The sequence below is a fragment of the Plutella xylostella genome, chromosome 10 (assembly GCF_932276165.1).
Source record: "Plutella xylostella chromosome 10, ilPluXylo3.1, whole genome shotgun sequence".
NCBI classification, from domain to species: domain Eukaryota; kingdom Metazoa; phylum Arthropoda; class Insecta; order Lepidoptera; family Plutellidae; genus Plutella; species Plutella xylostella.
This window is the reverse complement of record NC_063990.1, coordinates 8878080-8900227: the sequence shown is the minus strand read 5'-3', so window position 1 is coordinate 8900227 and position 22148 is coordinate 8878080. Positions and strand designations below refer to the sequence as shown.

The 22148-nt window shown below is 38.4% G+C and overlaps 4 protein-coding genes across 4 annotated transcripts in view; 2 read left to right on the top strand and 2 right to left on the bottom strand.

Annotated features, from left to right (window-relative positions):
• Positions 1-15656, top strand: part of LOC105391517 (SEC14-like protein 2) — a 30043-nt gene extending 14387 nt beyond the window's left edge. Inside the window, exons 2-10 of the mRNA XM_011563002.3 lie at positions 6695-6764; positions 7920-7963; positions 8380-8500; positions 8773-8924; positions 9484-9622; positions 12987-13186; positions 13433-13578; positions 14005-14153; positions 14644-15656. Coding sequence (XP_011561304.3) covers positions 6695-6764; positions 7920-7963; positions 8380-8500; positions 8773-8924; positions 9484-9622; positions 12987-13186; positions 13433-13578; positions 14005-14153; positions 14644-14783 — 1161 coding nt within the window. The 3' untranslated portion in view covers positions 14784-15656. The remainder of the gene's footprint in view (positions 1-6694; positions 6765-7919; positions 7964-8379; positions 8501-8772; positions 8925-9483; positions 9623-12986; positions 13187-13432; positions 13579-14004; positions 14154-14643) is intronic.
• Positions 1167-6090, bottom strand: LOC105391516 (armadillo repeat-containing protein gudu). The gene is made up of 6 exons (XM_011563001.3): positions 5393-6090; positions 5003-5309; positions 4030-4375; positions 3122-3505; positions 2056-2270; positions 1167-1390 (listed from the first exon to the last, which is right to left on the bottom strand). The coding sequence occupies exons 1-6, from the start codon at positions 5995-5997 to the stop codon at positions 1259-1261; spliced, it is 1989 nt and encodes a 662-aa protein (XP_011561303.2). The 5' UTR covers positions 5998-6090; the 3' UTR covers positions 1167-1258.
• Positions 15657-15833: 177 nt separating the features above from the next.
• On the bottom strand, positions 15834-17597 carry LOC105391515 (thioredoxin domain-containing protein 17). Its single transcript, XM_011563000.3, has 3 exons — positions 17319-17597; positions 16992-17073; positions 15834-16396 (listed from the first exon to the last, which is right to left on the bottom strand). The coding sequence occupies exons 1-3, from the start codon at positions 17458-17460 to the stop codon at positions 16243-16245; spliced, it is 378 nt and encodes a 125-aa protein (XP_011561302.1). The 5' UTR covers positions 17461-17597; the 3' UTR covers positions 15834-16242.
• A 364-nt stretch (positions 17598-17961) lies between these two features.
• LOC105391514 lies at positions 17962-20614 on the top strand. Its single transcript, XM_011562999.3, has 5 exons — positions 17962-18166; positions 18256-18390; positions 18632-18804; positions 18996-19089; positions 19176-20614. The coding sequence occupies exons 1-5, from the start codon at positions 18097-18099 to the stop codon at positions 20306-20308; spliced, it is 1605 nt and encodes a 534-aa protein (XP_011561301.3). The 5' UTR covers positions 17962-18096; the 3' UTR covers positions 20309-20614.
• Positions 20615-22148: the final 1534 nt, after the last annotated feature.

Sequence of the window (22148 nt, the reverse complement as noted above, 5' to 3'; positions counted from 1 at the left end):
GTTGGGCTTAGTCGTGGCTTGGAGGTCTTCTATGGTTAGTCGTGCTGTAATGTTATGTTGCAGCGGGTACTTAAGTAGGTACTTGCAGACTTGCAATCATTAGATTGCACGTTTCTATGACCGGTCATCTGGTCAACGACTTCACGCGAGTAGGATGTTACGGCAACCCCTCCGCAGTCTTGGTAGAGTCTTTATTACAGCGCGATGGCGAGTTTCCCATAAGGCCCGGCAGATTTTAGACCAACCACCCGATTTTAGGATGTAAACTTGATGCAAATAATTACAAAAGCCACTGGATTGACTGGACTCTTTAGTGTTGCTATACTTAGCAATATTAGCATTAGACAAGCATTCTAATGCTGCATGCATATTTTTTTAATAATTATTTGTGTACTTATCTAGACAGAAGTGCTTATTTGCACTCAATGTATTCCAGATTTATGTTAATTTTAATCAAATTAAAAATTTCTTGCATACTTACCAGTTGTCGACACTTCCAAAAGATTGTAGCAATTTAACTTTGAACTAAATTCCTACTAAAGTACCTTTTAAAACCACTTGTAAACAGTATTGCGTAGGTATGTGGAAGTCAAGGTAGCAATATTAATCGATAAAAATCATGGCAATCTATTTTAAAACTTACTTTCTCTGCAATTTGTAAGCTGCAATCAGGAAACCGAGAGGGCCTATATTGCATTGTAAATAATTATGTAGGAACTTCTTCTAATCTAGGCCTACCCCGAATTTTTAAGCTTTTGGTTAAATTGGGGCTACTTAAGTAGGTATGTATTATACTCCTCAATGATACTGGCGGTGCCGGCAGGTGGTGTTGCAAAATCTACCAAGGTCGGGATAGGACGTAGTGAGTGAGCGTCAACTGTTTACGCAATTTATGGGTCTCTTTGAGCAATGCAATGTCTGACCGCACAGTGTGAAATGCATTTGCTGGTACTAGGCACCCACCAGATTGGAAGTTACAACATTTGTAGTAAATAACGTGTAGCAAGGTACCAACAATCATTAGAAAGGTGGGAAAATAGTTAAGTATCTGTAAGGTGAGCGTTAGCTTTGATGGAACTATGCTCACCATCGTCAGCCGATAATCTTCCACTCTCCAATATAGGCGTTTCGCGAGATATGGAGAAACTTCACACTCATTAAAATCAGTGAAACACAAATTTTGAAACATGCTTTTCCATTACGTTGCACCATAAAACATTGATTATAATTATAATAAGTACTTATTCACACAAGTAATCTATATCTTCAGTTTGATCTTTTCTGTCGCTAGCGCCAGTTTTCGAATGTTACAAAGACAGCCAGCTGATGCTTCTTGCAGTACGGGATCCTTGGAGCCGACCGTCTCCAGGAGAAATTGAACCACACCCGCCTGAGAATAAAAATAGCATTCTTATGAAGTACAGTAACGTAATATAAATCTTTCAAGCTCCAATAAATGTTGTGGAAAGCCGGTGACTATTTTGTTGTAGGCACGTTTTATATGGCTAGAGAAACTTAGCACATCAAATCTGGAAATGATGGTGCCATTAGATTATTTAGATGCAGGCAGCATACAGCGAGGCTTTATTATGCTGTCTACACGCGCCTCATACATAATTTGTATGTAGATTACTACGTGGAAAGGTGATTGTTGCAATAGGTTAGCCAGTAATGACCGCCATGGTGGTACCTTCGTGTCCAAAGACAGATGCTTATGTTTATGTAAAATTCGAGGTCGTTTGCTCATAAAGGATAACAACGGACAGCAATAAAACAACATGTCACTTAAGCTGGACTGTTAAATACCCTTTGCTACATAGTTGGCGGATTGTTTACTATTCAATACCAAGCAAATAAAGATTCAAGGGGCTATTGGCACTTCCGATATCGTTCCCTTTGCGAGAATTTAACCACCTTTGACTAATGCAAGAAGTGGACAAAGCGTCCATTGTGTCCAACTTAGTGCGGGGCCCTTTTGGCGCGTTGCGTCGTCGCCATAGATTTTTAATCGTTCGTTTGGAACGACGCAACGCACCAATGGGGCTTCACCCTTACGGCATGCATGGTGACGCAGTTGATGGAGTAGAAGGACAGGTGGTAGAGCGCCAGCGCGGTGGCTCGGTGCACGTCGGGGTCTCGTGACGTCATGTAGTTGACCAGGGGCGTGACGGCGCCGCGCTTGCCGAACTCCTGCCGGTTCTGGGCCCAGTCGCAGCAGTAGGCGATGGCGATGCCCAGGTTGGCGCGGAGGTGGTCGTCCGTGGTGCTCACTGCAGTAGGTAATATTGTATTGTTTTAGTTAAAGATACTCGTTCAGCCCCCGTATTATGTAACTCCGAGTGGGGTTGGTTGGGTATAAAATGGCTGACAACTTAGAGCATTATTAATTAATAACTTTTTACTGACTTATCTGATTTCACAAAAGTTTATGTTGAATGTAAGGATATATTAGTAGGCTTCTTGCATATTTATTTCACTAAGATTTTTGGTGTTTTCGGTTAATAAGTCTCTAAGTTGATACCAATTATCACCGGTTGCTAACTCTCAAAAAGTTACAAAATACGGGGGCAGAGAAACGGCGTTGCGGTTCGGGACCTATCGCGGGAGTACAAAATGTACAGCGAAAAGCGGCTGACTTGCTTGGACCCTTCGGGGATTAAGGTCGTGAGCATAATGTATGTATAAAAATATATATATGAAAGAAAAACCATGATTACGCCTAGGTAAATGCATAATCGCGGAAATTTTAGACTGAATTCTATAATTAAACTAAAAGGTGATTCAACTTTGATTTTATACCTGAACTCACGGTTGACCTACATTGTTCTGTACCTACAAATTAGATACTGTTTAGTAACTACCGGAAACCGGTTTAAATAATATTAACAGTAGCGGTTCAATAAGATTATCGTCACATGAGACTTACAGCATGAAAGTAGTAGTAGTAGTATCTTAACGTAAACATAGGTTGATAACCTCTATGACAAGGTTTTGCAATCCCTTCTACGTTACAATTTATCTAGCTAGCAAGTTTTAATTCATTGACCTCAAAGGAAACCTGATATTTCTCGACACAGCTTATAATTACATTAATATCTGCATAAAGTTATCTAATACTCACCCAGCTTGGACAATTTAGCCACTACACCATGGTCGGAAATTACAGCCAAGTTCTCTTGATCTTTGGCTATGGTTGCTATAGCGGCGCATACCGCCGACAGCACGTTATGATCATCCGAGTCCAAAAGATCCACCGTCAAGTCTAGAGCGCCGACAAACGACCTCACCATTTCGCCCGAATCATGTGCGTTTTGCACGCAAGGGCTCAGAGCTAAGGCGGCGTTTGTCTGGACTTTCTTAGAGTCGTTCTTGAGCAAGGACCAGATGAGTCGCACTCCATCCAGCTCGTCGATCTGCGCCATGCACTGGGGGTCCTTCGCGCACTCCATCAGTACCAGCGGCACGTTCTCCAGCAGAGGCTTGTGAGTGTTGCTCAGGTGGTAGACTGCAACAGACGTAATAGGATACCTCTGATATATCTCTCAGAGGACTTATATTTATATTTAGTATCCATCTATCTATGTATTTGTGTAGATATATCAGCTGTCCGACACCCATAACACAGGTTCTGCCTAGCTTGGGGTCGGATGGCCGTGTGTGAGATGTCCCCACATATTTATTTATTATTATTTATTAGGACTAAGGTTATCGACATAGCTGTTAAAATGTGCAAGCAATGGGCTGGTCATATCTGCCAAAGAACTGATAACCGTTGGGTTGGGTTCTCGAGTGGAGACTACGAACAGGCAAACACAGCTTGGGACGCCCTCCTGCCCGCTGGACCGAACGATCTTAGGCAGGTAGCCGGTAGTGGCTGGATGAGGAAGGCCGAGTATCGAGTGTTATGGCGCTCCTTAGGAGAGGCCTATGTCCAGCATTGGATGATTATTGATAGATGATTATGATGGTGATTAGATTACCTCTGAGGCGCATAGCTCTACCTAAATCATGGAGAGGTAGAATACTAACTTAATTGCGAAATCCCTCCTGCAGCTCTAATCTTCTCCCTGTTAGGGGGATGTTTTGCGCACTCAGCCAGAGCACCAGCCACGTTGGTGAGCACTCCATCATTCTCATCATCCAGGAGCTTCACCAGCGTCGCTACGGTATTCAGAGAGTCGAGTTTCTTCACGCTGACCTCACTGCTAGCGGACTTCCACAGGGCGCCAGTGACAGAAGCCATCAACGGCTTGTTCTGACGGTTGGTAGGGTCCTGTGCCGCCTCAACCAGCAGCTCCAACCCGCCGTTGTCACGTATCATGTCCCTAGTGACAGGGTCACTGGCACACTTATAAATAGCCAGGCTGCAATATGTCTGGAATTGATTATGTAAGACATTAATATTGATGAATCCAATTTTAGAACATTTACGTATTTATAATTGAATTTATTAGGATGCAAATTTGTATTTTTTAAATACTTAGTAGGTAGATCTTGTTCTTAAAATAGTAGTTTAGCCTTTCAACATGTTGTAGACATGCTCTTGGTAAACGTTTAATTTTTTATTCTTCCTAATTAGATGAGTACCTACGAGTCTCTAAGAGCATTAGTTAGACATATTTTTTATTCATTTCATTTAAGTACAAGTTTTCATTGAACCTTTGAAACGGACCTCTTAATGGATGGTCCCTGCGTACATTTATAGTGAACTGTGTCGTTATGTAACATCACAAGTTAATTTGTTAGTTTCGTTACAATTACGCAAGAAGCGAAATGCATCGCATCACAATTTCCACTTGGGAATGTCGGCACATGCGTAATATGAAACTTTATACCTGTGTATAATAATATTACGATCATAGTTATTGCCCATACCTAAGGAATTGGCTTTGAGTTGAATTTAATAACTATAATTGACTAATGGACGGACCTTGATATTTTAACAAATGTATGTATTGCAATTAAGTATCTATTAGTCAGGTACCGACGTCAGAAAACTAACCTTGAGATCTTTGTCTTCATTACCCAAATGTGTAATCAAATCTTGAACCATCTTTTCAGTTTGTATGGCCAGTTGGAACGACGTTTCACTAGCGCACATCTGCAATAAGCCAACAGCTGGAGTAGCCACGTCCAGGTGAATGGTCTTGAGGACCCGGGCTATGAGTGGAATCATGCCATACTTCCGCATGGCTTCACGGTTCCTCTGAGACGCCGACATGGACCACAGGGCCTTGGCTCCAGCACGAGCGATGTCCAAGAACTCTAGCTCGTCTTTGTTCAATTCAGACCTCGGTGTTATCAAGTATCTGTTGAAAGCGGAAACGGTGTTAGGAAAACGTTTAAGTATTATATTATCCAATTAAGTCGAGGGATGTTGTAACTATCTCACTTTTCCTTTATGTCCAGCAGATCAATCAGCTTCGGTATACCGCCAAACTTACGACAGAACTTCCTGCTTTTGCGAATTCGTCCCAAATTGGCAATCGTTTCCGCTGCGAGGATCTGCACGTCCCGCGCTGGGTCCGACAGCAGGCCCACTAGCAGCGGGATGGCGCCCAAATCCGTCACCTTCTTCCGAATTTCTATATTCGGCGTGATATCTTTGAGGACGGCCAACCCTCCCAGAATACAGCAGAGGTCCCTCGTCTCCAACAAGTTTACGAGAAGCTCTAAACCTCCGATTTCTTGAATCGCTCGCTGGTTAACTTCAACAGTGAGATCGTGGTCTTTCAGACACGACAACGCGACCATAGTAGCTGTTTGGTTGCCAGCTTTCATGTACTTCACTAGTTTCTGAATGTGCCAGTACTCGGGGGGTATTTCGGTGGACTTGATGAGGTTGGCCCAGTTGCAGTCCTCTGAGGAAGAGGAGGATGAGGCTGAGGACACGGAGGTATCGGAGCCCTCAGTGACCATGACGATCCGGGGCAGCCCCACGGTGTCCTGGCCACCATCCGCGCTGAACGTAGATATGTTGTCTCCGGCCTCTGTCATGGTTGTGTTTTAGTGTTCACTTCATTAATTATTATACCTAATAGAGAATATACGATTACGGGAAATAACAAGTGTTTTGAGTAGGCAGTGATGTAAATCTACGTCAAAATTATGTCAGAGTTCAATAAGTCAATGCCGTTGCTTGGCAACGTCGTAAAAAGTTTACTAGGTATTGTAGTTCTAACTTCTATGCTTCTATGGAGCTTCAGTAAAGTTTTGAACCGACATTCAAAAAAAGAAGGAGCTTCTAAGTTCGGCAACTAGTTAAATATAAACCGGTCAAAAGTTAAGTCGGCTGGCTGGTTATTTTAGGTCTTACTTAGTCCAAATATTGATTGATTCGATAATGATTTACGTTAATCGGTTTTCGCCTGATTTATCTTAGAATAAGTAAAGTACACCTACACTTGTTGTGGACTCTAATAAAATTAAACTCTTCCTAGAAACTTCAACTTAGGTACCTATCAACTGCTCACCGCTTAGCATTTATATCGCGTTACCCAATTAGTTTATTGTCTCCTATTAGTTTATTTGTCTCAGATTACCCTTTTTGGAGGAAACCTAAATAATGATAAAACCTACAGTATAAATTTATATGAGTGCTGATGCCTGATGAACCAGGTCTTGGCCTATTTCAGGCACATAATGATGCAGCTCTTTCTGAAATAAACTTATTAACTTGAAAATGTTGTTTTAGTTCCGGCGCAGCGTCCGCGACGTGATGAAGCCGGAGCACGACGACCACTTCCTGCTGCGCTGGCTGCGCGGTGAGACCACTTCGTAATCATCACTTCATAACATATACCCTGATTACCCCTACCGAGTAGAGTCGCTGAAATACCCTTGTTACACCTACCGAGTAGAGTGGCCGAGATACCCTTGTTACACCTACCGAGTAGAGTGGCCGAGATACCCTTGTTACACCTACCGAGTAGAGTGGCCGAGATACCCTTGTTACACCTACCGAGTAGAGTGGCCGAGATACCCTTGTTACACCTACCGAGTAGAGTGGCCGAGATACCCTTGTTACACCTACCGAGTAGAGTGGCCGAGATACCCTTGTTACACCTACCGAGTAGAGTGGCCGAGGTACCTTTGTTACACCTACCGAGTAGAGTGGCCGAGGTACCTTTGTTACAACTACCGAGTAGAGTGGCGAAACAGTATCCTCGGTCGAGCACTCTCGAGGATCGGCAGAGGATATTGTCTCGGCCACTCTACTCGGTAGGTGTAATCAGCGGGGACAGTATCTTCGGCCGAGCACTCGGTCAATTGCTAGCCGTTCTTTGGACGAGGATCGGCGGGGGATACTGTCTCACCATCACCACTCTACTCGGTAGGTGTAATACTTACACTTTCGTAATCATAACATAAATATACTTACACACTTATACTGACGCTTACTAACTTCCCGGTCCTGTGTAACGTGAATTACACATTTCAATGTAATGATTTCCACATCAGACAGATACAGACAACCTAGCTAATGACTAACATGAAGAGTATTGGATACCTTTTCCCGGCAACGATATAGGTACCTACTTATATCATTAATTTATACCTAGGTTCAAGGCAATTTAGGCACTTATGTGATATTCTGGGAAACGTGTTATAATCTCACAAAAAGTACTTACGTTTAGGTACTTCTACTTTTCGGGGAATAGTTTTTCCTAAAGGTGCTTTATTTAATTAGGAAAAAACACGGAAAAAACGAAACTAAATGTTGTTGTTTCCTTGTTTATGTTATGACTGTCCATCTCAGAGATTATAAAAGAAACTATGAAATAAATTATGAACTTTTTGTTGTTATTTATGCTAGTGTGAAAAACCGCGGTTAGGTAAGTAGATATAAGTTGCTAGGTTGATTAAGTACCGGTTATTCTATTAATAACGCAATAATTATGTATTTTTCTATCGTACAGCCAGACGCTGGGACCCTGATGCAGCAGAAAAAATGCTCAGAGATGTGAGTAGAATTTTGATTAAGTTGTATGAAGTACTTATCGCGAACAGGTAAACTCTAGTTCGTAGCTAGAACGGATCTAGTAGGTAAGGTATACGTAGGTTAGTACCTATTCAAGAGCAAGAGTCAAGACCATAAAAGTAAATAAACTAATGTTAACTTTATGGTCAAGACAGATCACAATGAAGTTCCCAGAAATAATGTAAGTATTTAGTACGTAATTAGTTTTTATTTAAGTATAAAATAAAAAAGTAATTAAAAACTAATGAACTAATACATTTTTATGATTTTTTTTTAAATTGCTATCTAATATAGCTACTTAATTTAATAAGCAGGTATTTGAAAACCTTACACCATTATTTCGTATCACAAACACATCCATGCAACATCCTCAATATTATCATCATTTTTGCACTCAGTCCATGGCGTGGCGGGAGAAGTGGGAGCTGGACAGCGGCCTGCAGCAGTGGCAACCGCCGAAGGTTCTAGAGACGTACTTCCCCAGCGGCAGCTCCGGATACGACAGGGAAGGATCACCAGGTAAATATTGCACATACCTCACTTACCTACGGTATGTTTTATCAGCAATCAAATGCATAAAGCCTGCTACCCAGTAGGGGATACCTACCTAAATTTAATTTCCAAAAAAAGTCCATGGTAATTTTTCTAGGTGCCACAACACTTTGTCCTCAGCCTCCACATCCACTGATGCTTACTTTACTACTGGATTGTCGTCGCTACGCTTGCCATTTTGTGGTTTCCACCTGAGAACTCATACCTACTATAAAATATTCGTACTTATATGTTTCCAGTGATCGTAGTCCCGTTTGTGGGTTTGGACGTGTGGGGCCTCCTACACTCGGTGTCCCGCACTGACGTCATCCGCATGGTACTGAGGACCTTGGAGGAGCATCTCGCTAACGGACGCAAGCAAGCCGAGACACGCGGACCTAACGCTTTGAAGGTCAGTCGGGTGTGCAATGTGTAAGAGTGAATTCTGATTGAGATATTTTGAAGTTGAGGCGGAAAGTGTCGACAGGTTTGTTATGTGTATGAATGAATGCCGAATTACTGGGTGGGTGGTTAACACTACCTACTATTATAGCGCTCGCGGTACGGTGTGGCTGAACAGGTTTAGTTGATTATGAAAGTGTGATAAGTGTTAAAATAAATAATAAATAAATTTCGTATTCTTTCACTTAACACACTACCTATTGGTAGGGTACCTTTACAATTAAGAATGTATACTGTGTGATTGTTGAAGAGTATGCCTCGAGTGGAAGTAGGTAGGCCGAGACGTGGGGCCCTACCACACAAGAAGAAGTATGCTAAGTGTAAGAATGAATACTGAATGAGATGTTGCATAATCTACAATTCTACAGCAGTCTCATAAGATATTTTATATAAATCTTTTTTTACTTAACTTAGCTCTTTTTTACTTAAACAGTCGCAGATTTTTGCAATGCGACGTCGCAACGCAGTTTTGTGTACAAGCCCTTACTATTTTTTTTCTGTATCTCCAGATGACAGTCCTATTCGACATGGAAGGCTTCAACATGCGGCAGTACGCGTGGCGCCCGGCGGCCGAGATGGTGGTCACGCTGCTGCAGATATACGAGGCCAACTACCCGGAGATACTCAAGATCTGCTACATTGTCAACGGTAAGCATCTTTACTTTATCTCCCTCCACTAGTTGTATCTTCTCGCTTAGTTGATAGGTCGTTTATACTGGCCGTGGCTTGTCGAATTAAAAAAAAAATTACACACTCACGCCTTGTATTAATGTACTCCCTTGCGGGGTAGGCAGAGGTGCATTGCTGCACCCACTTTTCGCCAGAGTGTTATGTTAGTCCCAATGTAATGTCGAATTACGGCCCTAATAAGTTATGAAAGTAACAATAAATACAGGATGTTGCAAAAAGGGTATACTAAGCCGAAAAGATATAACATGCTGCACATGCTGGTTTCGGCTTAGAATACCCTTTTTGCAACACCCTGTATATTACTATTACTGTTACATACGGACACAACAAAATATCATAACATTTTCGAACATCCAAGAATGATTAACAGAGCATGGCATCCTTTGTCCTATTTTATTTTATGTTTAATTATTTTATTTTATTGTATGTTCTAGGTATTATACCTACTTCTTTTTTAATGTGTTATTATGTTATGAATGTCATTAAGCTCAACCTTCGGGTATTCATGGCATCATTATTCTGTAAAACAAGTTTTTACCTAGTTTTTATTGCGGTTAACTTATGTTATGAGTGTGAGTCAAAGGCACTACTATAATACGGTACTAGGGAATAGATAATATGTATTTATATGAATTTGCACTTGTGGATAAATTGTACCTTGATCTTTAATTCCGCAGAATTCTGACAGTTATCTACTTTTGACATGTCAGAGATCACAAACCTTTTTTGGCTGAGCCCTTTTTTCAATACTAGTCTGGAGGGCCACTACCAAAATCATACGAACGAACGAACAAGAGCTCGGCTCTATCTCGTTGTATTAAGCGTGCCGATTGCGTGACAATTCTTGTTCGTTCGTTCGTTCGTTAGAGAGTGACCCTCCTGAACATCTAAGCAGCTATACTCAAACTGCGGCCCGCGGGCCGCATGTGGCCCGCCGGGACTTTCTCAGTGGCCCGCGTGCCATGAGAGATAATAGAGAATATACATTCTGTGTAAAAAGTATCGGGATTATATCCATAAAACAAAAAAATGTTTGTATTCATCCAAATTTATATTATCACTTTCAAAATTTGCTCCTTCAGAAACGATACACACGCCATATAAACGATATATACGCCAACAAATTATCCAATCATCACTACTTTTTTTTAAACGCTGTTTCCAGAGTTGTGTTTAGTACTCGTGGCGAATTTTCTTTTTTCGTCTATCGATTGTTAGTCAGAGTAATGTTGACTGTTTTCTAGGACTATCGTGGTGTTGTGCACTCGGAATTCTTGCCATAAAGTCAAACGGTAGGAAAATAATATTATTTGCGGGTTATGTAGAATTTAGTACAGCAAATTCGACGAAGAAGCGAGATTTGTGGAAAAAAAAACGAAAAAAGATTTTGCACTACGATATCGCGCCTTTCGCACAAGGATCATCATTGTCAATGAATTTTTGAGCAAACACTCAAAAAATACCATCGAGCATCCACCATATTAACCAGATATGGCTGCAGCTCACGGCTCTAGCTCTAAAAAAGAAGCTAGAGCCGTGAATTACTACTTCGAGGCACTGTTTTCAATCGATAGAAGACAATAAGGAAAAATCGCCGCGACTACTAAAACCCAACTCTGAAAACAGCGTTTAAAAAAATGTTGTGTTGATTGGATAATTCGTTGGCGTATGTGTATCGTTTCTGAAGGAACAAGTTTTGAAGGTGATAAAATAGATTTGGATATTCATCCAAATTTATTTTATTATCTTCAAAATTTGCCACACACCCACATTTTTTGTTTTTGTTTTATTGATCTAATCCCGATACTTTTTACACATAGTAGTATATGCATGTGTTTTTTTATTATTATTCGATAGTTTACATCGCTTTATAATAGATAAAAAAAAATTGCTTGCGGCCCGCGACACCATGACTTGAACGTGTTTGTGGCCCTTATATAAAAAAGGTTGAGTACCAATGATCTAAGTCTAAACTACTCTATACATTTTATTAAGTGCGGCGCTCCAAATTAAAAGGGGATTTACCTACGGTGAGTAATAATTACGTCCCTTTACATCACAAAAATAATATACTTAATTAAAGTTTAAATTAATAAATAAAGAAAAAATATAATTGATTATTAAAATATCTAATCGATTATTAAATAATAATAAGAGCGGTGGTAGCTCAGTCGGGTAAGCGCCCGCTTCTCACGCAAGAGATGCGGGCTCGAATCCCGGCGCTGACATGTACCAATGAGTTCTTTTAACTTAAGTACAATGTAAACCATCGCTCTTACGGTGAAGGAAAACATCGTGAGGAAACCTGCATATCTAGATTTAGCATATCTAGATATGTGAACCTACCAACTCGCAGTGGACCAGCGTGGTGGGAAATGGTCCAAGCTTAGGAAGGCAGTTTAGACCTTGGGGATATGCACAAAGGTTCCACTCGAGAGAGCCAAGTGCAGGTACTTACATCCCCAAAGAGAATAGAATAGAATATATTGACTTGGTCATTGCACTAAATAATTTAATTAACACGTGTTCCAATGCGATGGCCGAGTCAATATATTTATATAAAACATTAAATATTTTTAAGATTGAGATGCGTGCGTGGATAAGACTTGGTATTACATGGATCTCACAACTTTTTACGGTAGAACAACTGAGTTACGAGACTTGGTTTTTTTGACAAGTATTGTTTTTGATGGGATTAATACTAACCGATTATGATGAAACTTAGACTGCTCAATGTAAGCCATTAAAAAAATTAATAGTGGCAATCGGTTCAATCGTTTCGAGATATATATGCGTGGACAAACATTATAAAAATACATACATCTATAAAATTTTGCAAGTATATTTGTTTGTTGTGCAGTTCCAATAATCTTACATAAGTACATACGAGTATGTACCGAATAGAGAATCTTTTTTTGAAATCGATTAAAAAGGTTTACTATCCCTGAATTTAGTAGGAAGTGATGCCAGCTAAAGAATAAAATAAAGTAATTAATATGAATTCGATACATTATCTGTCATTTTATTTTTTTATTGCCCAGAAATGGATCCAAATTTTTCCCTTTTTCGGTTTAGAGCTTTTTAAGTAGCATCACTTTTGAAATGTCAGAATTCCGTCGAATTAAAGATCCAGGTATAAGTATATCTATTATGTAGACATGGTTTTAACTGCTGGTATTACGTTACGTAATCCAGTATTGATTTCTATAACTTATTCATCATCCAGTTACAAGATTGATTCTAAAGTGGCCTAAGGCTTAATCATTTCCTGACAGCCTTTAATAATCACCAGGCTTATACTCTAAACATTATCATTTTACAGCTCCAAAGGTGTTCTCGCTGGCATTTTCAATAATCAAGAAATTCATGCACGAATACACGATCTCAAAGATCAAGATTTATTCGTCCGATCAGAAGAAATGGCGACCGGAAGTATTCAAGACCATAGACAAGGATCAGCTTCCGCAGCATTATGGCGGCACCATGGTCGATGAAAACGGCGATCCCAAATGTGGACTCATTGTGAGTGTAACTTATGTAGTTATGAATTTGCTTTTTCTTTCTCGAAAATATTAAAATTTAATTTATAGACCACAATTTTCTTGCAGTACTGGGAACTAATAGTCCAATACTACTTAGTTATTTCTAAATACAACGGTTTTAACTCCTACCCTGCTACCACTATAAATATACGAATTCAAATTAACAAATATTGCATTCATTCAGCACACACAAATACTTTAACCACTGTTAAATAAACGTTTTCAGGTGAAACAGGGTGGCCAAGTCCCAAAGACCTTCTACTCGAGGAAGCTAAGCACAGATGACAACAAGGAGTACACGAGGGTGACCATCAAGACTGGAGACAAGCATTCCGTGGACTTGCTGGTCGCCGACGAGGACAGTGTACTCAGGTAGTTTACGTTTTTGTTTATCTGTACTACGTCCTTAAATATGAGAATAAGAAGCAATGTAAAAATGGCGGACCGACTCATGTTGTCTCGTTCTAATCGCAAGCTTTCAGTACTTACTTGTCCCACATTTTCATTAATATTTTTTTCGAATAAGTAGCTATTAGAGGTGTCTTTTATTCAAGGCAGCCTATTACTAAAAAAGTTTAACCGTCCATTTCCATATTGTTTCTCTATGCAGACGCCATAAGGTAGCCATTCTTGTCGTCTCATTTTACTTACTATTTAATTTATTCCCAATCTTCGTTAAAAGAGTGCGTGCGGGACCTTCGTCACAAGAGACACAGTCACTAACCGCTACAGGTCCAATCATTATATAATTAGGGTCTGTTTCGTACTTACTTCTAACCTCACATATTCACACAACAGATGGGAGCTCGGCGTGGACAGCCACGACATCAAGTTCCTGATCAAGCGGCGCGACGCGGAGGGTAACGAGGCGGTGGTGCTCGAGCCCAAGAAGGTGCCGGAGGGGACCGTCGAGACCGGCGTCATGAACGTCACCGGGCCCGCTACTTGTGAGTACTACTCAGTTCTGCTACTAAATGGTCCTACGATCAAGCCTGCCGTTTTGGCCACTTTTTTAATGCACAAGAATCTGAAAAATTTAGGGTGTTTTTAATATGGTGCGGATTTCAAGCATACGGGATTTTACAATAAATAGTTGTATGAAAAGACAACTAACACTTGCGGTTGTAACGCGTGCGGGGCAATCCCGCGTGCGTAATGAAACTCGCACCATATTAAAAACACCCTTATGCTGTGCCTGATGACCGGGCTTCACCACTAACATCACAGCACCAAACGATTAAAATATCGGTGTCTGGTAAATAATACATTATCTGTAGGTAATACGTATGTACGTACGTGGGTAGTAGGTAATAAATAATAATACAAGCTAAGTATCCCTCTCTCATTGTAGCTCTCTTTGTATTGCTATTTATCAAGATATAAGTATATGTTTTAATGGTGTCTACCTAAATTATTAATAAAACTGCCTATTTCCAGATTCGGTGATATTCGACAACAGCAGTGCCTTCCTCAGAAATAAGAAAGTGTTCTACAACATCATAGTAGCGAACCCGGCGCGAGACCTCACCATCAGCGACGTGCCTGAGGACGAGGCCGGTGCCTCCACCACTATGTAGGTCATGGTAGGGACACTGTGACCTAAGAAGAAACAGATTCTAAAAACGCGCCAAGTGTTTCAGTATGTTTGAAGTCTGCTCTCGTGCGGCTAACCCTAAGGTTAAATGGGTCTGCAAGTTAATTATGCATTGGTGGTTACTGTTTCTTTGTTTATTAGTCCGTAATTTGTCCACTGCTGGACAAAGGCCCCGCTCTAGAAACAATTTAATTAACCTACACTTGATAGTAATAAACATTTAGATTTTGAAAAACATCTTCTACAGAAAAGTACATGTAAATATAATGGATCAAGGAACATAAGGTCTTCTCTAACGAGAAGATGAGAATATTTGTTTCGAATTTAACTTTACGATTTGAAGTAGCCACTCGTCGTTTAGAGTAAATGTTACTACAATTTTTTGTTATCTTGATGTGTGTACAATTAATAATTTCCGTCAGAACAATCATTCTCTTTAGCAAATTAAATCATATTATGAGCATGACATGCACATTCTTACTTTTAAGACGATTATAGGATAACTTGTAGATAAGATATGAAATGGAAATGTTGCGATTTTTGTATTTTATAGTAAGTTGTTGGAGGGCGCAGATATATTCCTACTGGAAAATGATAAGAGCAAAAGATAAAATCTGTCTAAATTGAACAAAGGTACAAAGATATAGATAGAGACAGACATAAACTCATAAGATATGTGATGCCACATATTTAAAATATCCTTTTGTTAACTTATCACGTTACCATAACCATTATCTCTGCTTATACTACTAAAAACTGAAATATTATCAATGTTCCAAGGTCTTAAAGCAAGTTCTGTGATAGAAATATACTTTGTAAAATAAATAATGTTACTTACTAGAAATGATCATTGTTATTTTGATATTTGTTAAAGTAGACTGAAGACAAAGCTCAATGTTTATAAGAATTTAATGATTAATTTATACTTTGCTTTCCTACAAAGATATATATTTTGTTACTTTTATTTAAAGTTTTTGTAAAAAAAATTGTATTGAATCCTGTTTCTTGTAAAAAAATATGAAATAAATATCCATTTGGATTTGAAAATATATTTATTAGATTTGCAAAGAGCATTCCCTTATCTTAGTAACTTTATATACAAACTGATTACAATGTAAATTACATGAAAAATTAAATCCTGACCAGAAAAAAATATCTGCATTGCATGGCTTAAGAGTTAAATGTCCGATTTTCCGCATCAGATGCACCATCATCATTATCATTGGCCACAACATCTTGATCATTTGATGCATCTCATCAAACGGATCATAGTATTATTTGTATAAAAACTTAATAAAAATGCATATACAGTGCAATGATTGCCTCTATTACAAAATTTCAATATTTGGATGTTTTAACCATAATGCCGGCTACAAGAAGTATACATAATAAACATATACTTATCAGTTTCTTCTTTCTTCTAGTCAGGCTTTAGCCAACTCCTATTCTTCATCCTCAAACATCATCTGAAGAAGTTCTCGGTTGTTCAACTGTGACCCTTCCAGTCTTTGTACTCCTTTATACTTGATCAGTGTTGGGATGACGAGCAGTTTTGTGCGCTTGTCAGTTCTGAATGGACAGTCCTTGTCTTTCCAGCTGGAAGTTCATATAAATCATTATTGAATACAGCTGTATATAAAGATATATATATACATTTTTTTAATAAATGATTATCACTCCACAGACTTTATGTCCGTGCCTTTTGAAGAGTGGTAATTTTTATGAGATAGTTTTTAATTCTTTTATCTACTTTCTATTCAGTAAGGAAGTTTAGTTTATATATATTTATTTTGACTTTAGTTTATATATTCTATCTTTTATATATATATATATATATATTCTTCTTTTTTTATGTTCTTTTTTTTATTTTTTCTCTTTTTTTTTTCACTGCTGGGGGAAAATTCACATGGATATAATAAAGTTATCCAATAAATAAATTACACACCAAAGTCCAATCTATCTAAGTAGGTATCTCTATCCCACATTTCATCAAAACTGGTTCAGCAGTTGAACCAATGAAAGAAGAGCAAAGTTATAGGTACCTATATGTATAATTTTTTTAAGTATTATAAAAGGTCAAGTGATTTGAGCATAATAATAAATATAATAATAATAATTATGTTGTAATTAATTGAAATGATTCTAGACACATTAAATAATTGTATTTTATTAAGGACATAAATTAACTTACTATTCCCTGGTGCCTACATCCACATAGGCGAACACCACATCCTTCTTCAGCTCGCTTAAAACTGCTTTGACAACGGGTTCAGCTGAAAATAAAATAATAATATAAAGGTGAATCACAGTTACATTTTTATTATATTCATAGATAAACGTTTTTCAACTTTTTTAATATAGATTATAAAAGATTGCGATCACACAAACCTAATGAAATTTGATAAGTAGTAGGTAATTAGCTATAGTTTTAACTGTATACTGAGGGGTTAGGTATACATGTAATATAAATTGACGAGCTCCCAAACATTTAAAAATCTTATAAACAATAACGGCTTACCTTCTACACAATCCGGACACCAACTTAGACCATTTTCTAATTTACTTCCAGTAAAGTATAAGTACACGGATTTCTTCGAGTCAACATTACTCAAAAAGTTTTCAAGTTCCGAGAAACCGGATACATTATTTACAGAAACCATTATGCCGGTTATGGGTTTAAGAAACCGTAGGTAATTACTAATTTAACTAACAATCAAATCCGGCGTGTCACGCAAGCAAAACAAGAAAATGAAATGAAATAAAATAAAATTCGATGAAATTCAAGTTCACAAGCAATGACAATAAAGAAAAATAAAGTCATTTAAGTCATCTGTATTTTGCGTATTTTGTATAGTCTGTGACAACTGACAGATGACAGAATAACACAGATAAAAGAGGTTATTGGCTTTTCTTTTCTGTGAATTACCATAACGTTCCAATCCTTTCAATTCTTTATAATTGGATGTGAAGTTCTAACAATAAAATAAGTGATAATAAGTTATAGTTTTATGTAGTTAGGTACTTTACGGGGGCACTACCACCCTGCTCCTAAAAATCTTCAGCGCTACTTAATATAACGGCTGAAGAATAAGTAAAAATCAATAGGTTATGTTAAATTTATAAATATATTTATTTAAAATATCTACGTGAAACAGAACGTAACATTTTGAAATGTGTAAACGGAAAAACCGTTTGTTTTGTGTTGTTCTACAAAAAGCATACAAAAAGTTAGTGGTGCAAGATATAATTGTTTTATTGATGAACCTACGTTTAATTCAAATAATTATACAGTGATAATGGAAACTTCTGATGAAACGGCCAGAATGCGGCCGAAAACAATGGCTGATTTACTTCCAGAACTTACCAGTGAGTAAAATTAAGTAACTTACTGTTCACTCAACATACAATTTCATCATCATCAAAGTGATTCACCAATGAACCCTTTATCCTTTCAGGCTTACTATCTCAAGATGCTTTAGTTATGACTGCTAAGAAACTACCTCGAAACCATCGCACCACCATGGCAACAGCACATACGACTGAGAAATTTAAACCACTTACAATAGCAGAAATGAGAGCAGATATAGAAGGTAAACTTTTTTTTTTAAGAATTTTCAGCTGCTGATTTAATTTTAGTGCACTAGCATTTTAGGAAGCACTTTGATATCATCAATTTATAGTATTGATACCTTGTTTTGCATGATGGCAAGCTCTCATAGGACTGTGCATATTAGGTTCAATCTTCCTGTGTTGTCAATGTTGTAAATATAAATATGCTCCTACAGGAGTTTCTAATTATTCAACCATAATTTGATTATGTTTCAATTTCAGCAATCAAAAGTACTAGTAAAAAGAAATTCCAACCACAAACAACAGCTTCCACCATGAAAAAGAGATGGAATGCCTCGTCAAAGCTGGATAAGAAAGTAGTGAGTCACACCGGCGATGGCCAGCTGAAGAACAACCCAGTCAGGAAAGTTCTCTACTTCCAGACAAAAACACAGGTGAAAAATAGTTATTTATACATAATAAAATTTATAAATGCTCAGATAAGCTGCCTGCCATACCACAATTTCTGAGCTATGAATGAAGTTTTTATACAACTGCTAGTCAAAATATCACCAAATGTCTTTATTGCACATATAATTATATTATGTTATTTGAATAGGTTTCTCTATTATACTTCTATTTTCAGCCTGTACATTCGAGAGCTACTATGTTGAATCCGGAAACACCAAAGTTTCCAAAGCCAGAAGCAAGAGTGAAAAAGCCTTTGTACAATATTAAAGGTACTATTTTTTTACAGTACAACCATCAAATTATTTGTTTTGTAGTAGCATATTCAATTTTAACATTTTACATATCACTTTTTCAGCTAAAGAGACTGTGAGAATAAGTGGTGTCTACAAGATATCTGAAACACCAATAGATGTAAAGAAGCCAGCAGCAAGTAGGTTCACTATGGCCAACAAAGAAAACTGTCCCTCCTCCAGAAATATTCCAAAAATCCCCAATCACATTGCAGTCAACAAGAAGATAATGGCTTCCCCCAAAAATATGCCTCAGCTGCCATCACCCAGACGTATTCCTCGGAAATCCATCGCACCTCGTCAAATAGTACCAGACACTCCGAAATCAAATGACTCTTGGAAGTCAAGTTGTGATGCAAGTTTCCTCCAAAAAGAAAAGGAAATACATGATACTGAAGAAAAAGCGCAAGCAATAGCTGATGAAAAAACATTAGAAGATATAACAGAAGTATCACCCCCTGTGTCTACACCATTTAAGGAATACAGAAATGTAAAGGAATATTTTAACAACTCTAGTGATGTGGATACATCTGCTAATGACAATACTATCATGTGCTTTGACAAGCCTTCAGTTAATAAAGCAATGACTACTGCAAAGAAAGAAGAGAGTGTCATTGTATCCCTTTGTGATATGCTGAACAAAGCCACTGTCTCAGTAAATAATCATGAAAACACCAAAAGTGAACTTGAGGTATTATTAGAAATACGGAAGGAGACTGAAAACAACATTAAATCTCAAACAAAACTGCTGAAATATGTGAACAAACTAATAAACAAGAAGATCAATGGTTCAAACTCCCCTATAGCACTTGAAGACAAAACCCTGGTAGAGGAAATTCCTGAGATAAGAATAAATGATGTAATAAACCCAGAGAAAAGTCCAATTTTATGTAGAAGAACATCAGTCATTAGGTCACCCTCTAAGTCTCCATCTTATAAAATACCCAAGAAGAATTCTTGCCTTAGAAAAAAAGTTATTTACAAATCTATGCCGGAAATGGGCAGTGGCATGTGTACTCCCAAGAGTAAACTGGATAGCAGTGATAGAGCCATGACTATGTACATGAATATGAAGGAGAAAATGAACTTTTTGAACACTCCCGTTGTGAAGCAAAGACCACCCACAGTTCCCGACACTCCCGCGCTGACATCACACAACCTTCAAATGCAACTTGACAAACTATTTAATCACAGCTAAAACCTTACATGAAAACCTGACATCATCAGATGGTATTAGTAAAAATTACATTTTATAAGATTTATTCTTAATATAATATTAATATAATGCCAATAAATTGTATATCTAATTACGGAGAATTTTATGAAATTGTATTGCTACAGGTTGGCATAGGCAATGTTTAATAATGTTAACTTAGATATATTTGTTTAGAATACTTTTCGGTACATATTATAATGAACTAGATGAGTGTAATAATTACTGTATTTTATTATTTTATGTTTAATAAATCTGGGACTGTAAATACATGCTAATATGGCCTATTCATTGGATCGTTTCGAATATTTGTTTTAACAAGAGTGAAGGTTCTAATAATCGCAAAAGTGCAAATTAAATAACATGTATAAAAAAGAGTAGGTAGGTAAAGCAGCAGCTGCGTACCTGCGAAGAGTTCGCGTACATACGGCACGTACTTACAATACCTACAGGGTAACTATACATCTGGTAATATAGCCCCTATGGAATACTATCTAATGACGGCCGTTAGCGGTGTTGTAGTTTTGATTCTCGTTCCTGTAAATATTGTATTTGCATTAGGCGATTCTCACACTGCCCCGCATGATGCAGCGTAGCGCGTGGATGCGTGTTCTACCGTTGCTTGTAAGTATCTCCGTTTGTATGGAAAACACGCACAGTCTAACACACAGAAAATGCATCCACGCGCGTTCATGCGGATCACGCGCATACACGCGGAGAAACATGCACCCCCGCGCGTAGGTGCGGGGCGAGACGCAAGGTATGGCACACCGAATCCCGCAGTGCCGCGCGTGATTTTGAATGGGCGTGACGTGTGTGTTTGAAAATGGATCTCGATATCGATCGATTTATTATTTTGGTCCCAATAATTTTGAACAAATGACCCATTTAAAGATCTTGTTTGTAAATAAGGTTGTACCCAGTATCTTCTATAGGCACGATTTCTTTTAATTCGACCGTACAAAAACCAAACAGTTAGTATAATGGCAGCGTCCTGAATGAGTTCCACACTATTAACCATTTTTATCAAAACTATCGTGATGCTCAGTACTGCACGACCACCACAGAGAACGGCGAATAAATGAGAGCCGCCGTGCGTAAATCTACAAAACGCACCTACGCGCGTGAGTGCGCAAAAAACCCGCACGATGATGCAGATCTGCACTCCCGCAGGAACGCGCGCAGGTGCGTCGACACGCAATATGCAGCATGATGCGGGGCAGTGTGAAGATCGCCTTACTCATGAATATAACAAGCGAGAGACTGTTCAATCTCTTTAAAAAGAACGGACCCGTTAGTATCAAGGACCCTATTATTAGGGTGAGGCCACACAAGCGTTATTTTGTGAGTCGCGCATTTTCGGTCGCGTACTCTTTATCTGTCAGTTCTTATTTTGACAGGCGCTTCGTTCGTTTCATTCGGCGAACGAGATTGTTTTGTTACTTTGGCAGTTGGCACTGTGTAGGGATGTCGAAAGTGCAAAAAAATATCGATATTTCGATATATCGATATTTTCTTTTATATCGTTACTGAAATCGATATATCGAATAAAAAATATCGATATATCGATATATCGGTAGCTTAATAGGAATAAATCCTTGCGAAATCAAATTCCTTTATTATTAAAAAATACTATTTTCACTTTGTGCCAGTGTCGTGTGTAGCGGCATGTGTGATGACCCCTTTACACTCTCGCTCGGTACACGGTTGCGAGCTAGCATCGCCGCATTGCGTTGTGACGCAAACAAAAGGGTTGTTAATGAAAAATATATCGATTTTGATATGTTTTCGATACTTGATTATTTATATCGATACATCGATATAT